We start from the raw sequence: 21,043 nt of genomic DNA on the forward strand, positions 1-21,043 counted from the left end.
CTATCAACATTTCAACTTATGTGCTAGCCACAAATAGAAATTAATCAACGACAACCAAGACAAGATGGAAAAAGCAAAATCTACAAAACCTAGTACAACTGATGGAGGAAAATACCAAACCAGATATCCACCAGCTGAATCAAACGATGCCAGACATTTTTTTAAAGTAACCTTTATACTTGGATAACACTCTCTAGGTAGATTGACACCCCTGAAAACTTCCAAACCAATAAAGGAAAAAGGAACAGCAAGATGGTTCATGACAGAATTTAGAACACTCAAGAAAACCAACCGAAAGTTAAAGAAGGCGTGGACAAAAGACTGCAGCACGACAAAATAGCAATGGCAACTCTGCCTTTACAAAGCAGCTGTTAAAAGCCAAGAAATCTCATTGCACCTAAAGAATTTAGTCGGAGACAAACCCACAGTAGGAAATGTACATAATAATAGAGGAAATACAAAAATAAGCGCTGGGCATCAAACTCCTCCTTCGCAAAGTTATGCTACAACACTGTGAACCATGTTAGAAGGTAAAAAAAACAAGATCCAATAGGCTATAGACGTTTCCACCTCAAACACAACCCATACCTTACCAGATACATAGGAAACCAAAAACACTTACAGAACCCAATCATTTCAAACCAATTTCAGAAGACTGCTTACACAAACTACTAAACAGTCTAAGAAGGCTGGATCTCGGAATGCCTTTGCACACCAGACGCCTACAAAAACCTACTGGCCAAAGAAACGCCAGCATGCTATTTCCAAAATCTTATGAATCTGTCACTAAAAAAAAGATATTGTACCAAAAAACCTTAAACTGCCAACATTAAACCGCTTCTAAAAATGCTGCAGGAAAAGCAGGCAATCCAACTAACTACAGGCCCATATTGAACATACCCCATGCTGCCAAAATTCGGAGAGCTATGTGTTGTGAGGGGTCAGACATGCGAGGCAGACACAAAGATATAGTTTTCTCAATGTTTGATATTTATTAAAATAAATTGGGGTGAGATGAACACCTATCTTTCCCTATCCTAACTAAAATATCTCTACATAGCACACCAAAGAAAGATGACCTAGTGACCAAAATGTCTCTGACAATCACACTGATAAATACAACAAAAGTGTTTCCTGCCAGGAAGAAAAACTTCTACTACAGTTGGTCTCTTCTGTTAGTGGCAATGTGGGTTACAGGTTTCCCCATCTTGCGCCCTTTTTGCCTTCTTATTCTACTTGCTCGGTACAAAATAGTCTGATTTTAGCAAACGTTCCAGGGTTACCTTCTCTTGCAGGCCAACTCGCCGGCTTCGTTTGCCATCTGTGTTGCTCCCTGCTGCTGCGGCGGATCAGTAATACGATTGACAGCACTTCCATACCTGCCACCACCTGCACAGCACCTCTTAAACCCTGCTGGCACCGCTCGGTCTCCATGCCCTAGGGAACTAGTGTCTGGAGCATGTCTCCCATACAGCTGGGCTTCTCTAACTGCTGCTGACCACGATGCCTCAACCGCTTCAGTGTCGTTCCTGACTGCTTCTGCCGCTCCTTTCCTTCTCCTACTACACAGCTGTGGTCCATTTTCAAGTTTTTAAATGTCCTGCTCAGGTGGCTTGCCTTCGAACAACTAGACTGCATTTTCCCTACAGTGGCACCTTTGATCCTCATGGACTCTTGGTCCTTCTTCCTCGTCCCAGTACCACAGGCATTATGGATCTTGAAGTCCATAATGGGTTTGAATCTATTATGTCTATTAATTTATTTTATTTATTTATTTGCATTTATAAAGCGCACAGAGCTGCCCTGAGGCATCGTGGCGCTGTTACAGAAGGCTTGAGCTTAACATAGCAAAACATTAACATAGCATAGGTAGGTTGCAACATTCGGTAGCAGTCGTGCAGTGACAGGTGTTAGGAGAAGGTTATGCTTTGCTTTGGTTACAGTGCAGGCATAACTGTGCATGTTGGTTTGAAAACATTAGCGGAATAGAAAGGTTTTTAGGTTTTTGCGAAAGGTGGTGTAAGATTCTTCGTTCCTTAGTGAGGTTGGCAGGGCATTCCAGTTTTTGGGTGCGAGGTGTTGGAAACTAGACCCTCCAGCTCTGGTTCTTTTGAACGTGGGGACATAAATCTGGTTGGCGCGGTGTGCTCTGGTGGGTCTGTTGGAGGTGTTGAGTGTGATTCTTTCGGCGAGATAGGGTGGGGCATCTAGTGTAAGGCATCTATGTGTGATAGCCATGGCTTTAAAAAGTATGCATGCCTTTACCGGTAGCCAATGGGCATCTTTCCTGGCTTGGGAGATGTGTTCCCTTTTTAGGGATGGTCAGCGCAGCCATGAGGGCGTTATTTTGTGTGATTTGGAGTTTTTTTATATTGTTGACAGAGGTGCCTAGGAAGAGGGCATTACAGTAGTCCAGTTTGGTACCTATTGTGGCTCTGGCGATAGATAGGCAGTTTTTGGTGGAGAGGAAGGGTTTGACTGTGTTGATCACCTTGGTGGTGAGCGCTGAGGAAGAGGCAATGGCGTTGACATGGCGGGACATGGATAGAGAGGCATCTAGGTGAACATCTAGGGTTTTGACTGTCTTGGAAACTGTGATGATGGAGTTGTCGATGTTGAATGATTTGTATTGAGAGGGGAGTTTGTTGAGAGTTTCGCTGGTGCCTACTATGAGAATCTCAGTTTTGTCCCCATTTAAGCAGAGGCCATTGGCAGCCATCCAGGTTTGGATGGTTGTGTAGATTTTAGTTGGGGCTGTCACATCTTCATCCCTGTTAGTGGGAGTAGTACCTGCGTGTCGTCCGCGTAATTGGTGTACGCTATGTTGCGACAGTCAAGGTCATTGAAGAGTGGGAGGGTAAATATGTTGTATAGTGTGGGGGCGGTGCAGGAGCCCTGAGGGACGCCGCAGTGGATGATGGTGGGCGTTGCCGAGGCAGTGTCTGAGAAGACCTTCATGAGTCTCCCATTTAAAAACGAGGCCACCCAAGCGATAGCTTCAGGGGAGAAGTGTGCTTCATTTTTTAGGTGCATGCCTAGAATATCATGGTTGACAAGGTCAAAGGCGGCGGACAGGTCCAGTAGTAGGAGTGCCGGTTTGCCTTTGTCCATGATGTCACCAAGTTGAATTTTTAGGTCAAGTAGGGCTGACTCAGTCCCGTGACCTGGTCTGAATCCTGACTGTCTTTTACCTAGGATATGGTTGGTTTCAAGATATTCCTGGATTTGCGTGTAGGCAACTTTATCCAGGATCTTGAGCAGGAAAGGTACGGTAGTGATGGGCATATAGTTATTAGCAACTTTTGGGTCAAGAGTAGGTTTGTTTAGGAGGGGGCGTACCCAGGCTTCTTTTAGGCTGTCTGGAACTGAGTTGGTGTTGAAGGAAGCGTTAATGAAGGTTTTGAGAAAGGGGGCAAGTGTTTCAGTGCAGTCTTTAATGAAACTGGCTGGACAGGGGTCGCCTTTGCAGTTGGGTGGTTTAATCTTGTTCATTGTCTCAATGACTTCCAATTCTGTTACTTCCCTGAATTTGAAGGGGGTTGTGGGGGCTTTGTCGGAAGGGGGCACTGGGCTGGGGGTGTGCAAGTGGTCGGATGTAGTGGTTAGGTGCTGTGATAGGTTTTTGTGGTGTTCCTTGATTTTGGCTTGTAGGAGTTCTATTTTGTTCAGTAGGGCGGATTGTATGGAGTTGGTCTTTAACAATATCTCGTGATTTGGTGGCTGGTGTGGTAAGTTCTTTGAAAATGGCGAAGAGTTCTTTGGATTCGGAACTTGCATTAGCAATTCTTACATTGTAGGAGGCTGACTTGGCTACGATTATGGCTTTTTTGTATTGAGAGGTGATAGATTTGTAGGAGGATAGGGTGGTTGGGGAGGGTGATTTCTGCCAGGTGTTCAGTGCTTTTCTTTTCTGAGAGTGGAGTTGTTTGAGTTCAGGGGAGAACCAGGTGTTTGAGTGTTTCACAGTTTGGGCTTTTTTGTTCTGTAGTGGGGCAATGGTGTCAATGGCAGTGCTTAAGGTGCTCTTATGAATATCTGCTAACACTGACGGGTCGGAGGACTTAAGGTCAGTTGTGAGGGCGGTGAGGTGTGGTGTGATCTTGTCTTTGGTAAGGTTCTTTGCGCATCTTGCCAGTGCTGGGGGAATGGGGTCAGGCTTTTTAGGTTTGGATGTGGCTGGGATGATGAAGTGAATGATGTGGTGGTCTGACCAAGGAGTCGGTGTGATGGAGCTTATGTCTATGTGGCAGTTGTGGTCGGCAACCCAATCAAGGATGCGGCCTTTGTTGTGGGTGGGTGAGGTTATCTTTTGGTCAAAGCCTAGTTCTTTTAGGGCTAGTGAGAGAGATTTGGCTGGCTTATCCTTTTTGTCGTCGTAGCCTAGGTTAAGGTCGCCTAAGAGGATGCTTTTGGAGGTGAGTTTTAGGTTTTCCGTTAGGCGATGTAGGAGGTTCTCATGGAACTCCAATAGTGGGCCAGGTGGGCGGTAGACTAGGTTGATGGTGATGGTGGAGTTAGGGGAGAGGGCGATTTTTATAGCAAGGGAGTCAGAGGTGTCGCCCAAATTGGATGTGGTTTGTCTGGCCTCTAGGTGGTTTGTCTAGGCTGGCCCACGCGCCAGTCCCATCCACCTGCTCGCTACCCCACAAGTATACCCGCATAGTCCTTTCATGGGTCTGATGACTACAGCAGCCACCCAAACCCTGCATGCCCATTGCATCCTGAACCCACCTGAATTGCCTTAACTGCGCCTAGCTGCACCCCATTGACATTGTGTTTTACACGTTGCACCTGCCTGTATTGCCCTGTTTGCTCAGCCTTGCACCTAGCTGCACCCCATTGACATTGTGTTTTACACGTTGCACCTGCCTGTATTGCCCTGTTTGCACTCCCAACCTGCTCAGATAAAACATTACCATTCACACAATCCCCCTTGTTCATTTCATGATAAAAATCCTGGTCATTCCCGTTTGCTTCACAAACCCTACCACTCTCACCTTTCTGTAGTTACCAACCCCCCTAGGACAAAGAATATAATTTAACATGACAAAACCCCCCTTTTGTCACAAACACTTTCTTACCCTGTGTAAAATGGCAGACTAACCCTAGAGCTGTTTACCTGACATGTCCCGACACAATGGTCCGGCAGAGTCAGGCAATTAACCAGAATCACACACACCTGACAGCCCTTTCCTTTCCCCACAGGGATAAAAGGGGGAGCACAAGACGAGCAAGGCAGACTGCATGACGAGACAGCTATCCAGCCACGGCAGTTCAAGAGGAGGAGAAAGGCGGCGGGAACCATGAGGGTGACAAGGAGAGAAACAACCTTGCCCTTTCCGTCCATCGCCCGCAAAATCTGCATAGAAGGAAACGTAAGACCGCGAATTGTAGCGCAAGTGTGCTGCAGCACATGTCCATGGTACACAGAGCGTGTCTACGCTGATAAGCAGGAACGAGGGAGATTCCTGCTACCGTGATACCAGCCTTGACTCCAGATACAAGGAAAGCCAAGCGGTTCATCACAGCCGTTGAGTCGAAGAGAGAACTGATAAGACCGGGGCTGTGTTGAATGAAATTCGCAAAGCGGCATATTGAGAGAAGTTCCAAGAACTGTAAAATTTTTAAGGGAAGACCAGATGCAGAGGTGTTACTCACCACCGTGCAGGCAGGCCGGGGCGTTGCTCAGAATTCAATGCAAGAAAGCCTCTCAAGATTTTCGTATTTCAGCCACTGCTGGGATAATCCCCCATTAGGGATTACCCAGACCAGGTTGCCTCCAACCTGAGGAAACTCTTCTTGGTAATAGACCGTCCTGCTGTTTAGGTGAAGACAGAGCGGTAGATTACCCAAAAGAGCGGGGAACACCCACACCGCTACACCTGTGCTGCAAAGGAAACGCAAACAATGAACACATATGCAAAGTACGAGTATTAACATAATGGTACTATAAATAACTGGATGGGAGCTAGTTGGTTCAATAAGGGATGAGCCTAAGGGAAATGGATAGGATACTATTAACTCTATTCTGATATTGGTGGCTTTTATTATAGCTAGCTAGAAGTAAGTATGTCTTACCCTCCAATGATAAAGGAAGTACTTGAATGAAGATCCAGGTAGTTGAAAAATGAGAGGAAAAAATAACAAACAGGAAGGTTAGTATGGGATGTCTCCCCGGGCGGAACGAGGGTCGCAACTAGATACGGGGTGGTGCATTTGACCGCAAAGCATTCGGAGAATGCACTTGTCATGCTTCCAACTTCCCAAAGTGCAAAAAGTCTTCACAAACAGTAGGCTCAAAGGTAGTGGATGTCGAGGGTTCCCAACATTATTATAGTTCACAGAAATGCAGTTTTGGATTAACAGGAAGCTGGAGTTTGTAACATGCATCTAAGTTCCAGGGATGCAAAGCGGCTGCAGAGGGACATGGGAGCAACCAGCGGGAACGCAGACAAGCCCCGCAGAAACTTGAAAGAATATTCCGTGTTTGGTTGGCAGCTGGCGTTCACAGGAATGAAATGCAGAGAAGGACGTGTAACGGAATACACACGCTCTGCACTGAAACCCAACCAAAAATCGATAGGAGGTAGAGGATCGGGTCAGCGTTACAGGTCGGCGACAGCGATTCAAGATAATACCAAAGGGAAAAGGCAAAGGCAAGTCGATTTGGAAATCCAAGGTCAGGATACGAAACGGAACAACAAGGAAGTTGATTTGAATAGAAGTAACGCTAATTAGAAGCGTCGCCACAAAGGCTTCAGGTTCTTTTATTACGGCAAGGGGTGGGGCTTGGAAGTCCGCATCACGGTCAGCTGACGTGACGCGACTGACGTTCAGATACCAACACTCGTCTCCTAGACCACCTCCAACGTTGCCAGAAAGGAGAAGTCCGATGTTTATAGTGAAAGACACATTCCTTAACATGAGGATACCGCAAGAGACGAGGGACGGAGTGAGTCCTGGATATAACAAGATGGTACAGGCACCACGTGTGTGCTAACTTGAGAAACTCTGGTTGATCCCGTGTTGATTAAAACTACTGATACCAGAAGGCCGTAGGAGAGCCGCCAAGACAGGTTCAAGTGGTCATGCAGAAGGTCTAGCAAATTCCCTGTACATTCGAAAGTCTTGGACCGACAAACTGATCAGAAAGCCAGGGAAGTGAATCCCGCAACAATAGAGAGGAAATAGAATTGTGAAATGGGAAGCGTGAACCCGGCATAGGGATGCCAATAAAGGAGGGCAAAGTCTAAAGTCCCAAGAAACAGTGTGTTGACAAAAGTCAACCCGGCAGAGGGATGTCCACGGTGAACTGTATAAAAAGACATTGAAGAGATTGAGTGAGAAGGCCGTAGTGAACCCGGCGGAGGGAGGCAACTATTCGAGAGGGATCTGAGCCCGGCACAGGGGTATCCAAAGGGGTGAGAAACGATTACCAGAAATACATGTGAATGAATGCGAGAAAAACATCTCTTAATATACGCCAGAGTGAACCCGACGGAAGGCAGACTAATTTTAGAGAGGGGTCTGTGCCCAGAAGAGGGGGGAACCGGTGAAAAGGCCATAGTGAACCCACTGGAGGGAGGCTGAAAATACAGAGGAGTCTGCGCCTGGAAGAGAGGTACCCGGAGGTGAAAAATCCTCATTCTAAATGCCATAAGGAAACAAACTATCATTTGTTAAAGCAGCTTTTATTTTGTCATTGTGAATACATCAGGTCCTCGAAGGCAAGAGACTTTCAAGAGAAACGGGACTTGGCCACCTACGGCCCTAGCTGAAAACTGAACTGTCATCTCGTGCTGGGAGAGCTCGAGAGTGCGCTGTGCTCCAAGATCCCACCTTGCTCCATGCTCAAACCGCGGGGAAGGGAGACCCCTGGCTAAAATCCATCCTGACTTCTTATTTGACAACACCTCTTTCTTTATTGAAAATACTATCCCACACTCTGTTGTATTAGTTATAAGGACTGGCAATAGGTTTTTCTTAGTATAGGCCCTTTTGTTTGACACAACACTACTAGGACTGCCTTAGTTTTGATTTGTTGGTTGAAGCTTGCTCTCATCGATTTAGGTTTAGATTAAGCGTTTTTCCAACCTGCATACAGTTTAATAAACGCCCTTGAATTTTGATCACTTGTGTCTGTCTTAACTGTTGACACCATGAGTTCCTTACAGCCGTGTTGCGTTGCTAGGTTACCAGCTTTCAATGCAAGTAAATCTGTTGCTGTCCCCCTTTCATTCACACTAAGTCGGAAAACACTATAACATCTTTATCAACATGAATGCATTTTGTAAGTTTTGCAGGTAAAACAGCCCCAACCTGCTTCCAGCTCACTAACTGCCTTTATTTCTAATCATCAAAACCTTCTAACTCTGACTCTACAGGTGATGTGATTCTAGAATGGAATGTTATTGTCCTGCACAGTCTAATCCACTTACATTACAACATGCCCAAGTCAACTGAACTCATTAACACTATTTACACTTAAGATATACAACACACACCTTACGGAGATCCTGTCTCAGGAGCCCCACATCTATACTCACATCGTCAATTCTTTGTTCCAATTGTTTCTTTGCCTCCTGAATCACCTTCAGAATGTCCTGCGTTACCCTTGATTCCCTGTCACTCTTTTCCGCAGCTTCTTCTGCTCCTGGTATCTCTGGTGCGGGTTGTCTGATGTGCCACCTATGATGTAAGCGTCCATCTTGCTCCTCTTCACAGCAGTCTCTCCCCTCCCCCCGAGTAGGTAGCAGCTGTCGGTTGTGTTGGGGTGCAGTTGAACTCAGCTTTCAGTCCACACTAGTATCCTTCCTATTGATAAGCTACCTTCTTGGCCCTTACCTGGGGCCCCTGGCACTTCTGTTTAAATGTGCCTTCACCCGCACCCGGGGCGTCACCGCCTCCTGGACCCAGATCTGCTCCAACTGATGTGCTGGGCCCACGTGTTCCACTGTTCAGTGTGCGGGCAGGGAGGCGCGTTGCTCTGAGGCTCTGCCACCCACCCCTGGTGCAACTGCCCCCCAGCTGCTGTCACTCTTCTTTTCCATGCCTCCTGTCCGTGGTAGGGAGAGTTCCATCTACTTTACCCTTTGGTGTTATGATGGGGGGGAGGCTCCAGATGGCTTTGTCCCCCATCTGTATGCCGCAAGAGAAAACAGGAGGGAGGAGAGGAAGGGGGAAAGCAGGGCCAGTCCAACCAAGGGCTCTCTCCAGGGTGTGCCTCCTTCCAGCTTCCGGCCCCCAGCTCTGGCAGGGGTCATTGCCTTTGCTTTTCATTTCTTTCTGTACGGCAGCAGTTATCCCCTTGTTGTCCCCAGTCTGTCAGTCAGTCAGTAGGAAGCTCAGTATCTCACTTGCGGGCTGTATTCCTATCTCCTTTCCTCGGGGCTCGTCCTCGACCCAGGGAGTCGGTGCTGGTGGGGGGAGGGGTATGCAGTCCCACACCTGCCGATTGTTGAGTTGGTAACGCTCTGTTTTCGGGACTCTCCCGGAGCCTCTTTTGTGTCCTCCGGCATGTGGAGCGCTCCCGTGTGACACCACATCGGCCCCTTTCACCGTTCAGCGAGGTCCGGCTGCTGCAGTATTGCTTCAGCTGCTCCATGGTTAGTCAGCCATCATTCTCAGAGCCCGTACTGCTGGTCACTGGGTCGGCAACTTTCTGAAACTTTGTCCCTTGCTATTCACCAGATACTCCCACTACCCTGATGATAATTTTGTGGGCCAGATCAAACTATTTCAGTTGTTTTGCAGCCATCGAACGTGGTTTGGGGCAGAGCGACATAGAGAGCTGTTACTCCATTCTTCGTGCAACAGTGCCTCCAAAGTTATCCTAGTCTTGACTGGGAAACCTAAAGGCTGTGGCTTTTTCCATCTGTCTCCTTTCAAGACTTTCTAATAGCTACCTCGTGTCTGTTAGGCTATCCGATGTTACCAGGGTTTTATCTTCCATTCCCTTCCTGTCTCACTCTGTCTCCATCTCTCCTGGTATCTCTGTCTACACTCTACTCCTTCATGATCTTCCTGAGCTCCCTCCCTTCCCCCTCTCCTTATATATGTTCCAATCTCCTACTCCCACCACAATTCGGCTACCCTCTCAATACCTGCAACTCTCTCCTCTCCCCTCTTTCCTCTCTTTACCTGCATCCCTCTCCGATACACCTCTCTCGCTCAATAACCCATGTCTACTCGCTCTGCTGATCTTACACACACCCTCCACCTGCCTCTCCCAACTCTTCTTCCTTCTCTCCCTACCACTATTCCTTTTGCCACCTTTCACTTCCTTCTGCACTCTCCTGTCACTCACCCTCTGTCACTTACTGTCAGTCACACCCTCTATAAACCCCCATACACATATCCCCCATCTCTCTCACCACTTTTCACTCAACTGGTACCACTCACCTATACACAATACCTTATCTGCACTCTGTGACGGACTGTCATTTGGGAAGGGCATTTAATACAATTATGTGGGTAATTACATCGCTGAAAGGGTAATCTGCTGATCATAATCCTCTTTCATAATCTCCATGCCATAAGCATAGCGTGTGCTTTTGTCCTGCTGCATCAGTAACCTGATATGCAGCACCTGCTCTACCAGTGGCACAGAGCAGGTTCAGAGGTCAGAGATGCCTATTTGACAGCTCCAGTGACAGTCGGGTCTCTGCAGTGCAGGGGCTGCATTTATTGTACGCCTCTGTTCCAAAATCCTATAATTATGAGTCTACCTCATGGTGGCAGAATAATCTTTAAAAATAAGCAATACCCGAGTTATAGTATGGTGGATGGTATTCTCATAATTATTACAGCCACAGCAATCTGATATCACACATGTCAGTCAAATCTAGCGGCTTGTTAAGAGGCGAGAAGTGTGAATGAGAACACTTTTTTTTTTTTTTTTTTTATTGAATTGATTTGAAACTTGAATTCTGTGAATGCCCACATGAGATACTTTATATCAGACTGAGAGACTGAAACTTAAATTAACAGGATTTTTCGTTGACTTACAACCAGAGAAATTAACAGTAGCAATTGGATTTAAGCAGCATGCTTCCAGCAACCCAATCGTTGTATCGATTACATTTGTACTTTACTTTCGGTTTCGTAGTGTATAAGTCATAACTGCAATTACTAATATTGAACAGACAGAGTCCGACAGCGAGAGAAAGTACTTGCACATACGATCATTACAAACTGTGTGCCGACAGCAGAGCACGCTCTGCACAAAGGGAAACTACAATTCCCAGGTAGACACGCATGGCATAACTCGAAACGTCAGGCACTTCAGCCCTGGCGCTTCAGGGCAAGCCAATCTTCGCCGGTCCTTGCCGTCATCAGCGTCAGAGGCCCGAAACCTAAGATACTTCCCCCTCACACTGCAGAACGTGGCGCAATGGAAATAAGTCATGGGGTACTTGAAAGATATCAAAGTCTTACTTGATATCTGTAGGACAAAATGGATCGCGACTGTTCAACAACACCTTCAGACAGTACGGGATGAAAGGGCCATGCTAGCACTCAATGGTAACCCAGTAAATGCACCGACCTGGAGGCTTTCATAAATGTCAGTGACCGGGTTGGGGGGGGGGGCAAGAAAGTAGGCGACAAAGGCACACCTCCCTCAGTACAAGGGACAACTAAACAGGGCCCACAAGAGCAATTTAACATAAACAAGGAACCAATATGCGTACTACATGGGGAAACAAAAGTAGAGATGGGAAACGACAAAGGGATAAAAATTGCATCATTAAATACAAGGTCCATGAATAGCCACGCCCAGAGCATACATTACTTTATTTTAGAAGACCGCTTAGATATACTTGGTTTTACAGAAACATGGCTCCAAGATTTAATCGGCCCCACGATTGAAAAGGCACTACCTGAAGGATATACAATACACTGTAAAAACAGAGAGTAGGGGCAAGGAGGAGGGGAAGCAATAATAGTACGAGATACATTCACATGTTTCCGTCCCAAATTCACTGTCCGGGTGCTAAATTCTTCACTTAAAGCATACCCCGCCAAAAAACAGTTGTATTAATATTATTGTGATTTACAGACCCCCAAACCTGATGGCAGACTTCATCGACGAAATCACGCAACTAGTAAATAACTGCAAGGGCCCTAACACTGCAAGACTACTTTTGGGAGACTTCAACAGATGGAGGGGAAATGATAAAGATAAAGAGGCACTAAAACTGGAAAAACCACTGACTGACAATTATTTCAGGGTGATTATTAAGGAGCCCATCACACCAAATGGTAATCGACTGGATTGGGTGAGCACCTGTAACCTAGAAATTAAAATGGAAGTATCCATTCCTTGTATATGGTCAGACCATTACAAAGTAACATTTGTACTGCCCACCCAAAAATTACAACTAAAAAGATCCAAAACAGAAATTATAAAAACATTACACCTGACCTGTTAGAACAGTGCATAAAAACATCATGTCATTCACCACAGAAGCAGATTCATGCGAAACAATAGTACAAATGTACAATACACAAGTACAAGAGCTAGTAGACCAGAAGGCACACATTAAATGCAAACTGGTCAGGGCTAATATAAACCACCAGAAATGGTTCAATCCCCAGATAAGCAGCCTAAAACGGGAGAAGAGGAAAAGGGAAAGGAAACGGTTAAAACAACCCACAATTGAAAACAGGCTGGTTTGGTATCGGTCTCTCCGACTCACCGCCTGTGCTGTCTTTGCTGGTGATGGTTTGTTGGAGCCAAGGACAGTACCATGGCAGCAGCCGCTCCCCCCCACCTTAGTTATCGACGCGGGGGAGCCCCGGGTACCTCTGTAACACAATCCAGGTTTGTTCAGCTTTAATTCCCGGACGTGGGTTTCTTACCGCCAAGGTTCGCAAAAGTAACGGTCTGAAAAGGTACATGGCACTTCCCTCCTTACTGCTCTCTTTGGTCTTGCCATCTTTCTCCTCTTATTAAACTGCCCTTTTGGAACCGCTGTTTCCTCGTGTGCTTTGCCTCGCTCTAAGTGTGCTTTTGTGCTGCGCCTTTTATTCGTGCGGGGAAGTGCGATGGAAGTCCGGTGTGTGTAATGATCAGTATTTGACTGACCATTGTATTATGAAATATCCGGTGCATGGCTCTGGTGTTAGTCCATTTTCTGTCATGGTGAGCTGTCTGTGAGAAAGCGTTTGTGTAGGGAAAGGCGGGATGGAGAAAATGTGTTAGTGAAGAGGATACCACATCTCAACTTCGGGTGCCCCACTTTGACTCCACGAAGACCCCTCATCCAGGTGATCCTCCCGCACTGGTCCACCCCCAGGAACTGGATCCAAAAGCGATAGCCGTGTCCTGGTCACCTGGATGACAGATCCCTGAGTACTAGCGGGTGAGACACCTTCAGGTTTCTCACAGTCTGTGGAAAGTCCAGCAACCCAAGACGGCGACATTAAGAGTTTAGCCCTACAAGCATTTCCCAAGCCAAGAGAGACTAAACCAAAGCTAATACAATCAAGCCAACATTGCCAACAGCAGAAAAGGGCAAATGAAAGGTTCAGAACCTGTGACACATGTCGTCCATGCTTTGTATAACAGATGATCAAAGCTGGTATAAACTCACATTGTCAAAGCCAAGAGAGAGCCGGGAAAATATTTATCCCCGTCGGTCTTTGGTTACTTGTGTAGTGGGGAAAACAAGAGTGGCAAGAAGGCTTGTCTTTTGGAAAAGGATATCCATAAGGAGAGGAACATTATTTACAGGAGAGTATTAAAGAGCACCAAAGTGAATCTTGTTTTCCCTAAAGAGTTGTTGATAGTTTTGAAGCTGCGATTTGTTGACTTTTATGAGGTTGTTGTGAACCTCTTGTCAGTTGATCTTAACCACAAAAACACTTGTTGTGAAACGCTGTTTGGGCAGGGGAGTATACCCAGATGGCAAACATTTGGAGGATTAGGAATGGCATGGGGATAAAGAGGTTATAAAGAGACTGTGGTTATATTACGAATTCAATCACTATAGTTTTGAACTGCCAGGCATTTCCTTGTTTATTTATTGTATGTTTAAGTGTGATGGACAGATCATCTTTGTTAGAGTGTTTCCCTTAGTTTATTTTAGGCTGGGAAGTCCTTGTCACAGTAGGGATAGTGAGGCGTTCATCCAACCTTCTAATATAATAAAATGGCATTTGTTGAGAAGCCAAGTTGTCTACCTCACATTTCGGACCCCTCACAGCTATCTTTGCTTATTCTATGCACTTTCATCAGGGGTGGGTTTTGCTTGGTGTTTGTGTATGAAAGTATATCTATTTTTCATAGAACCTTAATTGGACATTCCCTTTTATTTTAGACTTGTATGCGCAGCCCTACAGATAAGAGGTGTATTGGCCACTTTTACTCTGTAAAAATAGCAAAATACTCCCAATAAATACTAATGGGGAGTAAAACTAATCTCTACATAAAATAGGAAAACTTGTAACTTTTGTTGTGCATGAATAACTAAGTGCAAAGAAATATTATTACAAAACATTTCCATTTTCCAGTTTAAACATTTGTACTTGCTTATAAACTACTCCCGTTTGGGAATGGGATTTTTTTTATTACTCCCTTAATCATTTTTGACTCCCAACTTTAAAAAATAGGACGTGCACTACTCCCACTACAAGATCTTATCTGGAGCACTAGTTATGCCTTGCTGTTTGGGTTGCTACCGAATCCCATTCACACCCCTCTTGAGGGTATATCCTTCCATTGGCCCACGTTACCACAAAAGGCAAAGGAGGTATATCTCTAACTGTGCCTGTTTTGCATTCATGATTGTGTTGGCTCTTGGTTTGTAGCAATGTGAGGGCTGAGTGGGCATTTTAGCCCCGACACATACTTGTACTTCTGTGGGTCAGAATCCAATTCGTCAACACTCCACACCACTGTCTGCCTGGTCTCTTTATCCACCACCATTCCACCTTATCTCTTCTGAATCCCTTTCGATCCCAGACAGTTGTACAGGTCCTGGTTAGTGGTAGTGTACTTGGCAATGCCTGCACGAGAACTGGCCATTTTCTTTCTTGAGACTCCCGAAATTGAAGTCTCTAGTGTTGTGAAATCTAGTAACCAAGCAATTGTACGTTGTCCTTGTCTGATTGAGTAGTGACAGGAGGGTATGACCATGTTGAGTCATTTTTGTGATGTGCACTATGTCCATGATCTCACAAAGGAATGTGTGGGGCGCTTAGTCTGGGATCCACCTCCTCCCACCTCCCCCGACACACCTGAGTTTGCCAAGAAGAATGAATTTGAATTTGTGTGATGAACCACACTAGTGTTGGCGGGGGGGGGGGAGGGAGGGGACGGAGTGTGTGTGTATGTGTATGTGGGTGGGGGTGTGGGTGTGGGTGTGGGTGTGGGGGTGTCAGCTAGATCTGTTCTCCAGGAAGTGTTTTTGTGACTCTGTAACTCTCATATTATTTCTTCTGCTCGACCGCTTTGCTCAACATGGTACTATTCTCCTAGCATTGTGACTGCAATGGTTTGTCCTGCTGCACTTTCTTCAAACCTCGATGTGTGATCCCTGATTAGGGTCACTATTGCTGAATCTCTGCTCCCGCTGAGCCACTGTTCCTTTGCCTGCACATCTTAATGTGATCTCTGAGCTCAGCTGAGGTCTGTTCCATTCCTCCAGGGTCAGTGCTGGCCTTTCCATCTGGCTGTCAACCTCAAAATCCCTGTTGCGGTTCCAAATTTTCCACTCTGCCGGCTTTTCTTTGGAACTACTCTGTTCTCACTTCTACGTAGATCAGGGCTGTTCGGGAATCACCTGATTCACCTATGGTAGTTTGTTCCTTTCTTCCATAGCTGTAGGACTTCCCATGCTGAGTTAGCCCATCCAGAAATAAACCAAGACCTTACCTGCCTTATCTGCCATATAATTTCCTAGGAACTGGGGAATTAAACTCTTGAAGTTCCCAGCCTCTGGTGGGGTCCTCTTTTCTTCCTTGGATCTGAAAGGCTTGCAAAACCTTGTGTGTAGACCTCTTATCACCACAGATCAATATTGGGAAATTGATTCCTACGGGCCCATAGAACATTTGAACTTGGGGTAATTGAGTTCCGGAGGCATATGTGCCTCCTAAGAAGTCAGTTGAATTTGTGTGACTTGTGGAAAGTTTCTGTAGTCCTGCAAGACCACTTTCTCTATTTATAATTTCTGAGAAGTCATTTTGCTCTGTGCTTGTATATTTTTTAGTTCTTAACAATACACAGCTTTATAATACAATATGTTTTAGATATATTGTAGCAACCTTCCTTTTGTGTATTAATCAAAAGTATTTACTATGCCATTCAACAACCTCTTATGTTCTGGGGGGTTGCTTGACTGCTCTATACATTCTATCACTTGGGAGCCAGGAACCCGAAGGAAATGCCATGTTAACTAAGTAGGGTGATCTATCCTGGCACTACAAATGGAACCTAAGAAAAATTTACCAAACACCCTTCCAGCATTGATCAAACATTAGAATGCTCCTCCTCTCCAACCAACTTAAATACCACAGTCTCATCCAATGCATCATCCTGCTACAGGCACACAATGCACCCCTCCTTGCACTGCAAGTCTTCTTGGCATAAAGCACCTAGAAGCAGACCCAACCATAGTGCCTGGGTACTTCTGATCCGTATGTATAGACACCAAAGCAAAGCTATCTTGCTTTTTTCCTCTTTCCCCCTGAACTGACATCCAGCCCGCATTTCTTTGAGATCTGCTAGAATACCAAGAGACCATTCAAATGGCAGCAGAGTACAGTATAAATCCCATTAACAAAAGATAACCACTCAGGAACCAGCTTCATCCACGACATCAGTCAAATTGCTTAATTTCAGTCTCCCAAAAAAGAGTTCTGTCAAAGTCCGTAAAGTGCATACATTTTGGGGGACAACACTTTTTATCCCTCACAGAACTCCTCGCCAGAACCACTGTGCTATCTGATTGGTTTCAGAAAGTATTGGAAATTCTAACTCACCTCTTCCACTAGGCACATGACATGGTCCAGATTATTGCTAAACCTCACAATAATCTTTCATTGAGACTTCTTATACTCTGTTCTTTTCCATTGTCTGAAGCGCTCTGAAGCAGCTGACAAACTATGTGAGCACTTACCAGTAGATAAATAAAATAACTCTTTTGAATGTGGGAAGTAGGTAAAGAGTGTTTAAAAGCAAGATACTCTACTTATTCCATTTGCACTAGACTCTGCTTTGCAATCCTTGCCATTTTTTTCTTTATAATTATTCATTTGCGTGCTAAACTTGCTTATTTTTATTTCCTCACAGTTTCAGGCACGTTTAGGCTGTATGATTTGCTGAAGAGCTGGAGCGTCATGTTATGTTGGGGGCATTCTGCATTCGGACAGCTTGGAATTGGGCACGACCTCCAGGCGGTTGTAAACCGGCCACAGGCATGTGGATTTTTCCGTGGGAGGCGCATCAAGGAAGTAGCCTGTGGAGGGTATCATTCAGCTTTCCTGCTGGAGGATGGTGAAATTTACACCTGCGGCCTGAACACCAAGGGGCAGCTTGGACACTACAGCGATGGAAGGGAACCAGGTATGAGAGATTCATTATCTGCTGCACTGTTAACCCCACGAAAGGCTCACATTTGATAAATGTAGTGGAAATATGTTTGCTAAAGCTACTGTAACAGTATGGAATTCCCAGGCTGATTCTTTCTCACACTTCATGCTCTCAGAGCCCAAGCCTTTCTAAACCTTAACAGAACCCCCCACCTACTGTGCTGCTTCTCACTTTCGCCTCCTCACCATTGTTAGCCCTAGAGATTAGGAACCTCCTCACAGTGGTAGGCTTCAAAATCGCCTTTCTGACGCCTACCCTCTCATGAAGTAACCCCTCACAGCTCTGTCTCCTCATTACTCCCCTATTTGTATTTATTATTTCTCCAGCATGGGGTCTGGCATGGATTCACATGCTCATGAATATTCCCCGTCGTCAGGCTGGGAATCCTCGGTAAAGAAAAAACCAGTATCAGTTTCGTTTCTGATCTGTCTTTCGTAGTAACAACCAATCACTGGTCTCTGCGTCATACTGGCCACAGCCAATGACTGCCCTCTACCTAAGCACCGCCTCTGGCAGCCATCTTCAGATTTTTACCGCACGTTCATGTGTTGGGATCCTCGTGCTATTGCTCTCGAGCGTTAGTGCTATTTTTTCACGTTTTTTTTCTCAAAACTTCGTTTTTTCCGGTCAAAAGAGCCTCAAGCTCCACCGACTCTCCATCCGATCAACGGGGACCCGTGTCGGATTCGTCTGCGCCCCTCAAGGGTGAAGATTTCGTCGAGCTAAGTTTTGGAGGACTCCAGAAGCTTCTCAGGCCCGGACATGGCCCAGGAGAAGGGAAGCTCGACGCCCGGAAAGCTGTTCAGGGTCTGCCCTGGATGCCAGCTGCAGAACGTCTTTAAGGAGGACGAACACTCCTTTTGTCTCTACTGCTTACATGAGGACAAGACGCACGTGGAGAAGGACTGTGCGTTTTGCGGCAATATGTCGGAGCGGACCATGAAGGACCGCCACCAACGCCTCGCCAACTGGCTGGAAGGGAAGAGCCCGTCAGGCGAGAAGAAGAGGAAGAAATCCGAGCGGTTTTAAGACCTTTGAGGACGCCCCGGCGACGGGGGTCCAACACAAGGCCAAGCACCGCGAGTCCGCTGGCATCGGGAGCGCCGAACGGTCGGGCTCTACGGGCGCCAGGCAGGGCGCACCCTCCCCGGCACCTTCAGCCACGAGCCAACGCTCTGGGTCGGGTAAGAGGAAGGGCGAGCACCCGGCGAAGCTCCTGGAGAGGCCCCGGTCGAGCTCGAAGGCCCCATCGGAGGGGGAGCGAGGCAGTGTCCCGCCCCTCAAGGATAAGGCGGTGAGCGCACCTAAGGTGGTGAAGGCCTTAATCCATCCGGCCACGCCCTCTATCGATACTGTCGCGGCGGCCCTGGCTCAGCCTGTGGAGGCTACACCAGTGGTGGCGACCTCGGGGCTCAGAGTCTCCCTGCCACCTCGGAGGGAGTCCTCTTTTGTGCCCATCGATAGGACCCCCGTGAAACCCCCGCGGGGAAGAAAAAGGGGGGGCAGGGCGTCGTCGTAGATTCGGCTTCAGAGGAAGAGCTGATCGAGGTCTTAAGCCACGGCCTTGGCGTGGATGAAGACCGGCCCGTCAGGATGGATCCCGACGCAGGTGACGACGACAGCGTCGAGGGTGCCGACGGGGCCACTGATCGCCCGTCGGATTCCCCTCTGCCAGCACCGCAAGACAACTCGGCGGCCATTTTGTTGGCTATACAGTCCTTATGCTCAGAGATAAGGACGAGACTACCGTTGCCGACGGAGGAACCTCTCCCGTCGGGGGATCCTGAACCGGGACCTTCTGGTGTTCCCCCACCCAAGAAAAGAAGGATTCACCGTCCACCTCCTTTTCAGCCGTCGCGACCCGTCCAGCCCTCCTCCCCGTCCACCCGAGAGGATGATACGGGGACTGACACAGCAGCGATGGGTACGGACGACGAGGTATACAACGAGGATCTCCCGTCGTCACCTCCCACCAGGGCTTCTCCGCCCGACGAGATTGGATCGTTCCACTCCATGATCGCCAGGGCATCCGAGCTTTTCCAACTCTGCCCTGAGGAGAAGAAAAAGGAAGGATTCCTTTATCAACGGCGCAAGGCCAAGAGGAAGACGGTCGTCGCAGTGCCTCTACTGGACGACATTTGGGATGAGGGCCTCGCCCTCCTCAAGAACCCTTCCACGACGCCAGCTAGAAGAGACCGGTACGAGAAGAAGTACCGGGTCCCGGACGCGGCCCCCCTGTGCCTCCAGACGGACTCCGTCGTCTCCGCGGCGGCCAGGAAGAAAGTGGGGGGGGGTGCGGCCTCCACATCGACTTCCCCACCGGACGGCGAGGGAAAGAAATTGGACGCTATGGGACGTAGGGTCATCTCGTCTGCAGCGACGACGATTAAATCGGCCAACGCCTTGGCTATCGTGGCCCGCTACGACAGGGAGCTATGGTACAAACTGGCTCCCCTGCTGGACTTCCTACCGGACGACAAGAGGGCGGATGCCCTGGAGATCCTACAGGAAGGTGAGGTGGCGTCGGACCACGCCATCACTATTGCGACGGACATCGCCGACACTGGGTTTCGCCAGTTGGGCAACGGCGTGTGCCTTAGGCGGCGTGGATGGCTCAAGGCTACGGACTTCCGTCAAGACGTACAGACCAGAGTCCTGGACATGCCGTTCGATGGGAACAACCTGTTTGGGAAAACAGTGGACGATTCCCTTCAGGCCATTAAAGCGGACACTGAGACGGCCCGGGCCCTTGGGGTTCTACAGCAACGACGGACGCCCTTTCGGAGCAGCGGAGGCAAGGGCGCCTCCAAAGGTTCTGGCGGCGGTTTCTCTACCTACCGTCAAGCGGCCCGCTCGTCATCTCAGGAGGCCTACAGAGGACGAGGCAAGTCTGGCGGACCCTGCCGTCGTCGCCAAGGAGGTCAAGGCGGCAAAGCCTCGTCGAAACAGGATTGAACCGGCCGTGGGGTCGGGCCCCCACCGAAGCACCCCGGTGGGAGGCCGGCTGGCGAGCTTCGTCAGCGTGTGGGAGTCCATCTCCACCGACCGTTGGGTGCTGGACGCCTTAGCCCGGGGCCACGCGTTCGAGTTTCAAAGAAGGTGCCCGCGCGTCCCCCCCGTGGCCAGGAAAGAGCTTCACGTCCCTCAGCTTCTCCTGGAGGTAAAGGCGTTGCTCAGGAAGGGCGCCATCGAACTCGTCCCAAAGAGACTTCGAGGCTCCGGAGTTTACTCGAGATACTTCCTCGTGAAGAAGAAGACGGGAGGATGGCGCCCCATCCTAGACCTGCGACGTCTGAACAAGTTCATCAAGGCGCAGAAGTTCCGGATGGTCGCCCTCCAGCACGTCCTGGGTCAGCTGGAGGAAGGAGACTTCCTGTCGTCGTCGGATTTGGAGGATGCCTACTTCCATATTCCCATCCTAAAGGGGCACCGAAAATTCCTCAGGTT

The 21,043-nt window shown here is 47.8% G+C and overlaps 1 protein-coding gene across 1 annotated transcript in view; it reads left to right on the forward strand.

Annotated features, from left to right (window-relative positions):
* Positions 1 to 21,043, forward strand: part of HERC3 (HECT and RLD domain containing E3 ubiquitin protein ligase 3) — a 1,960,519-nt gene that overhangs the window by 159,004 nt on the left and 1,780,472 nt on the right. The window contains exon 2 of the mRNA XM_069630741.1: positions 17,297 to 17,569. Coding sequence (XP_069486842.1) covers positions 17,344 to 17,569 — 226 coding nt within the window. The 5' untranslated portion in view covers positions 17,297 to 17,343. The remainder of the gene's footprint in view (positions 1 to 17,296; positions 17,570 to 21,043) is intronic.

The sequence above is a fragment of the Ambystoma mexicanum genome, chromosome 6q (genome assembly GCF_040938575.1).
Source record: "Ambystoma mexicanum isolate Mex_15411 chromosome 6q, UKY_AmexF1_1, whole genome shotgun sequence".
Taxonomy (NCBI): Eukaryota; Metazoa; Chordata; class Amphibia; order Caudata; family Ambystomatidae; genus Ambystoma; species Ambystoma mexicanum.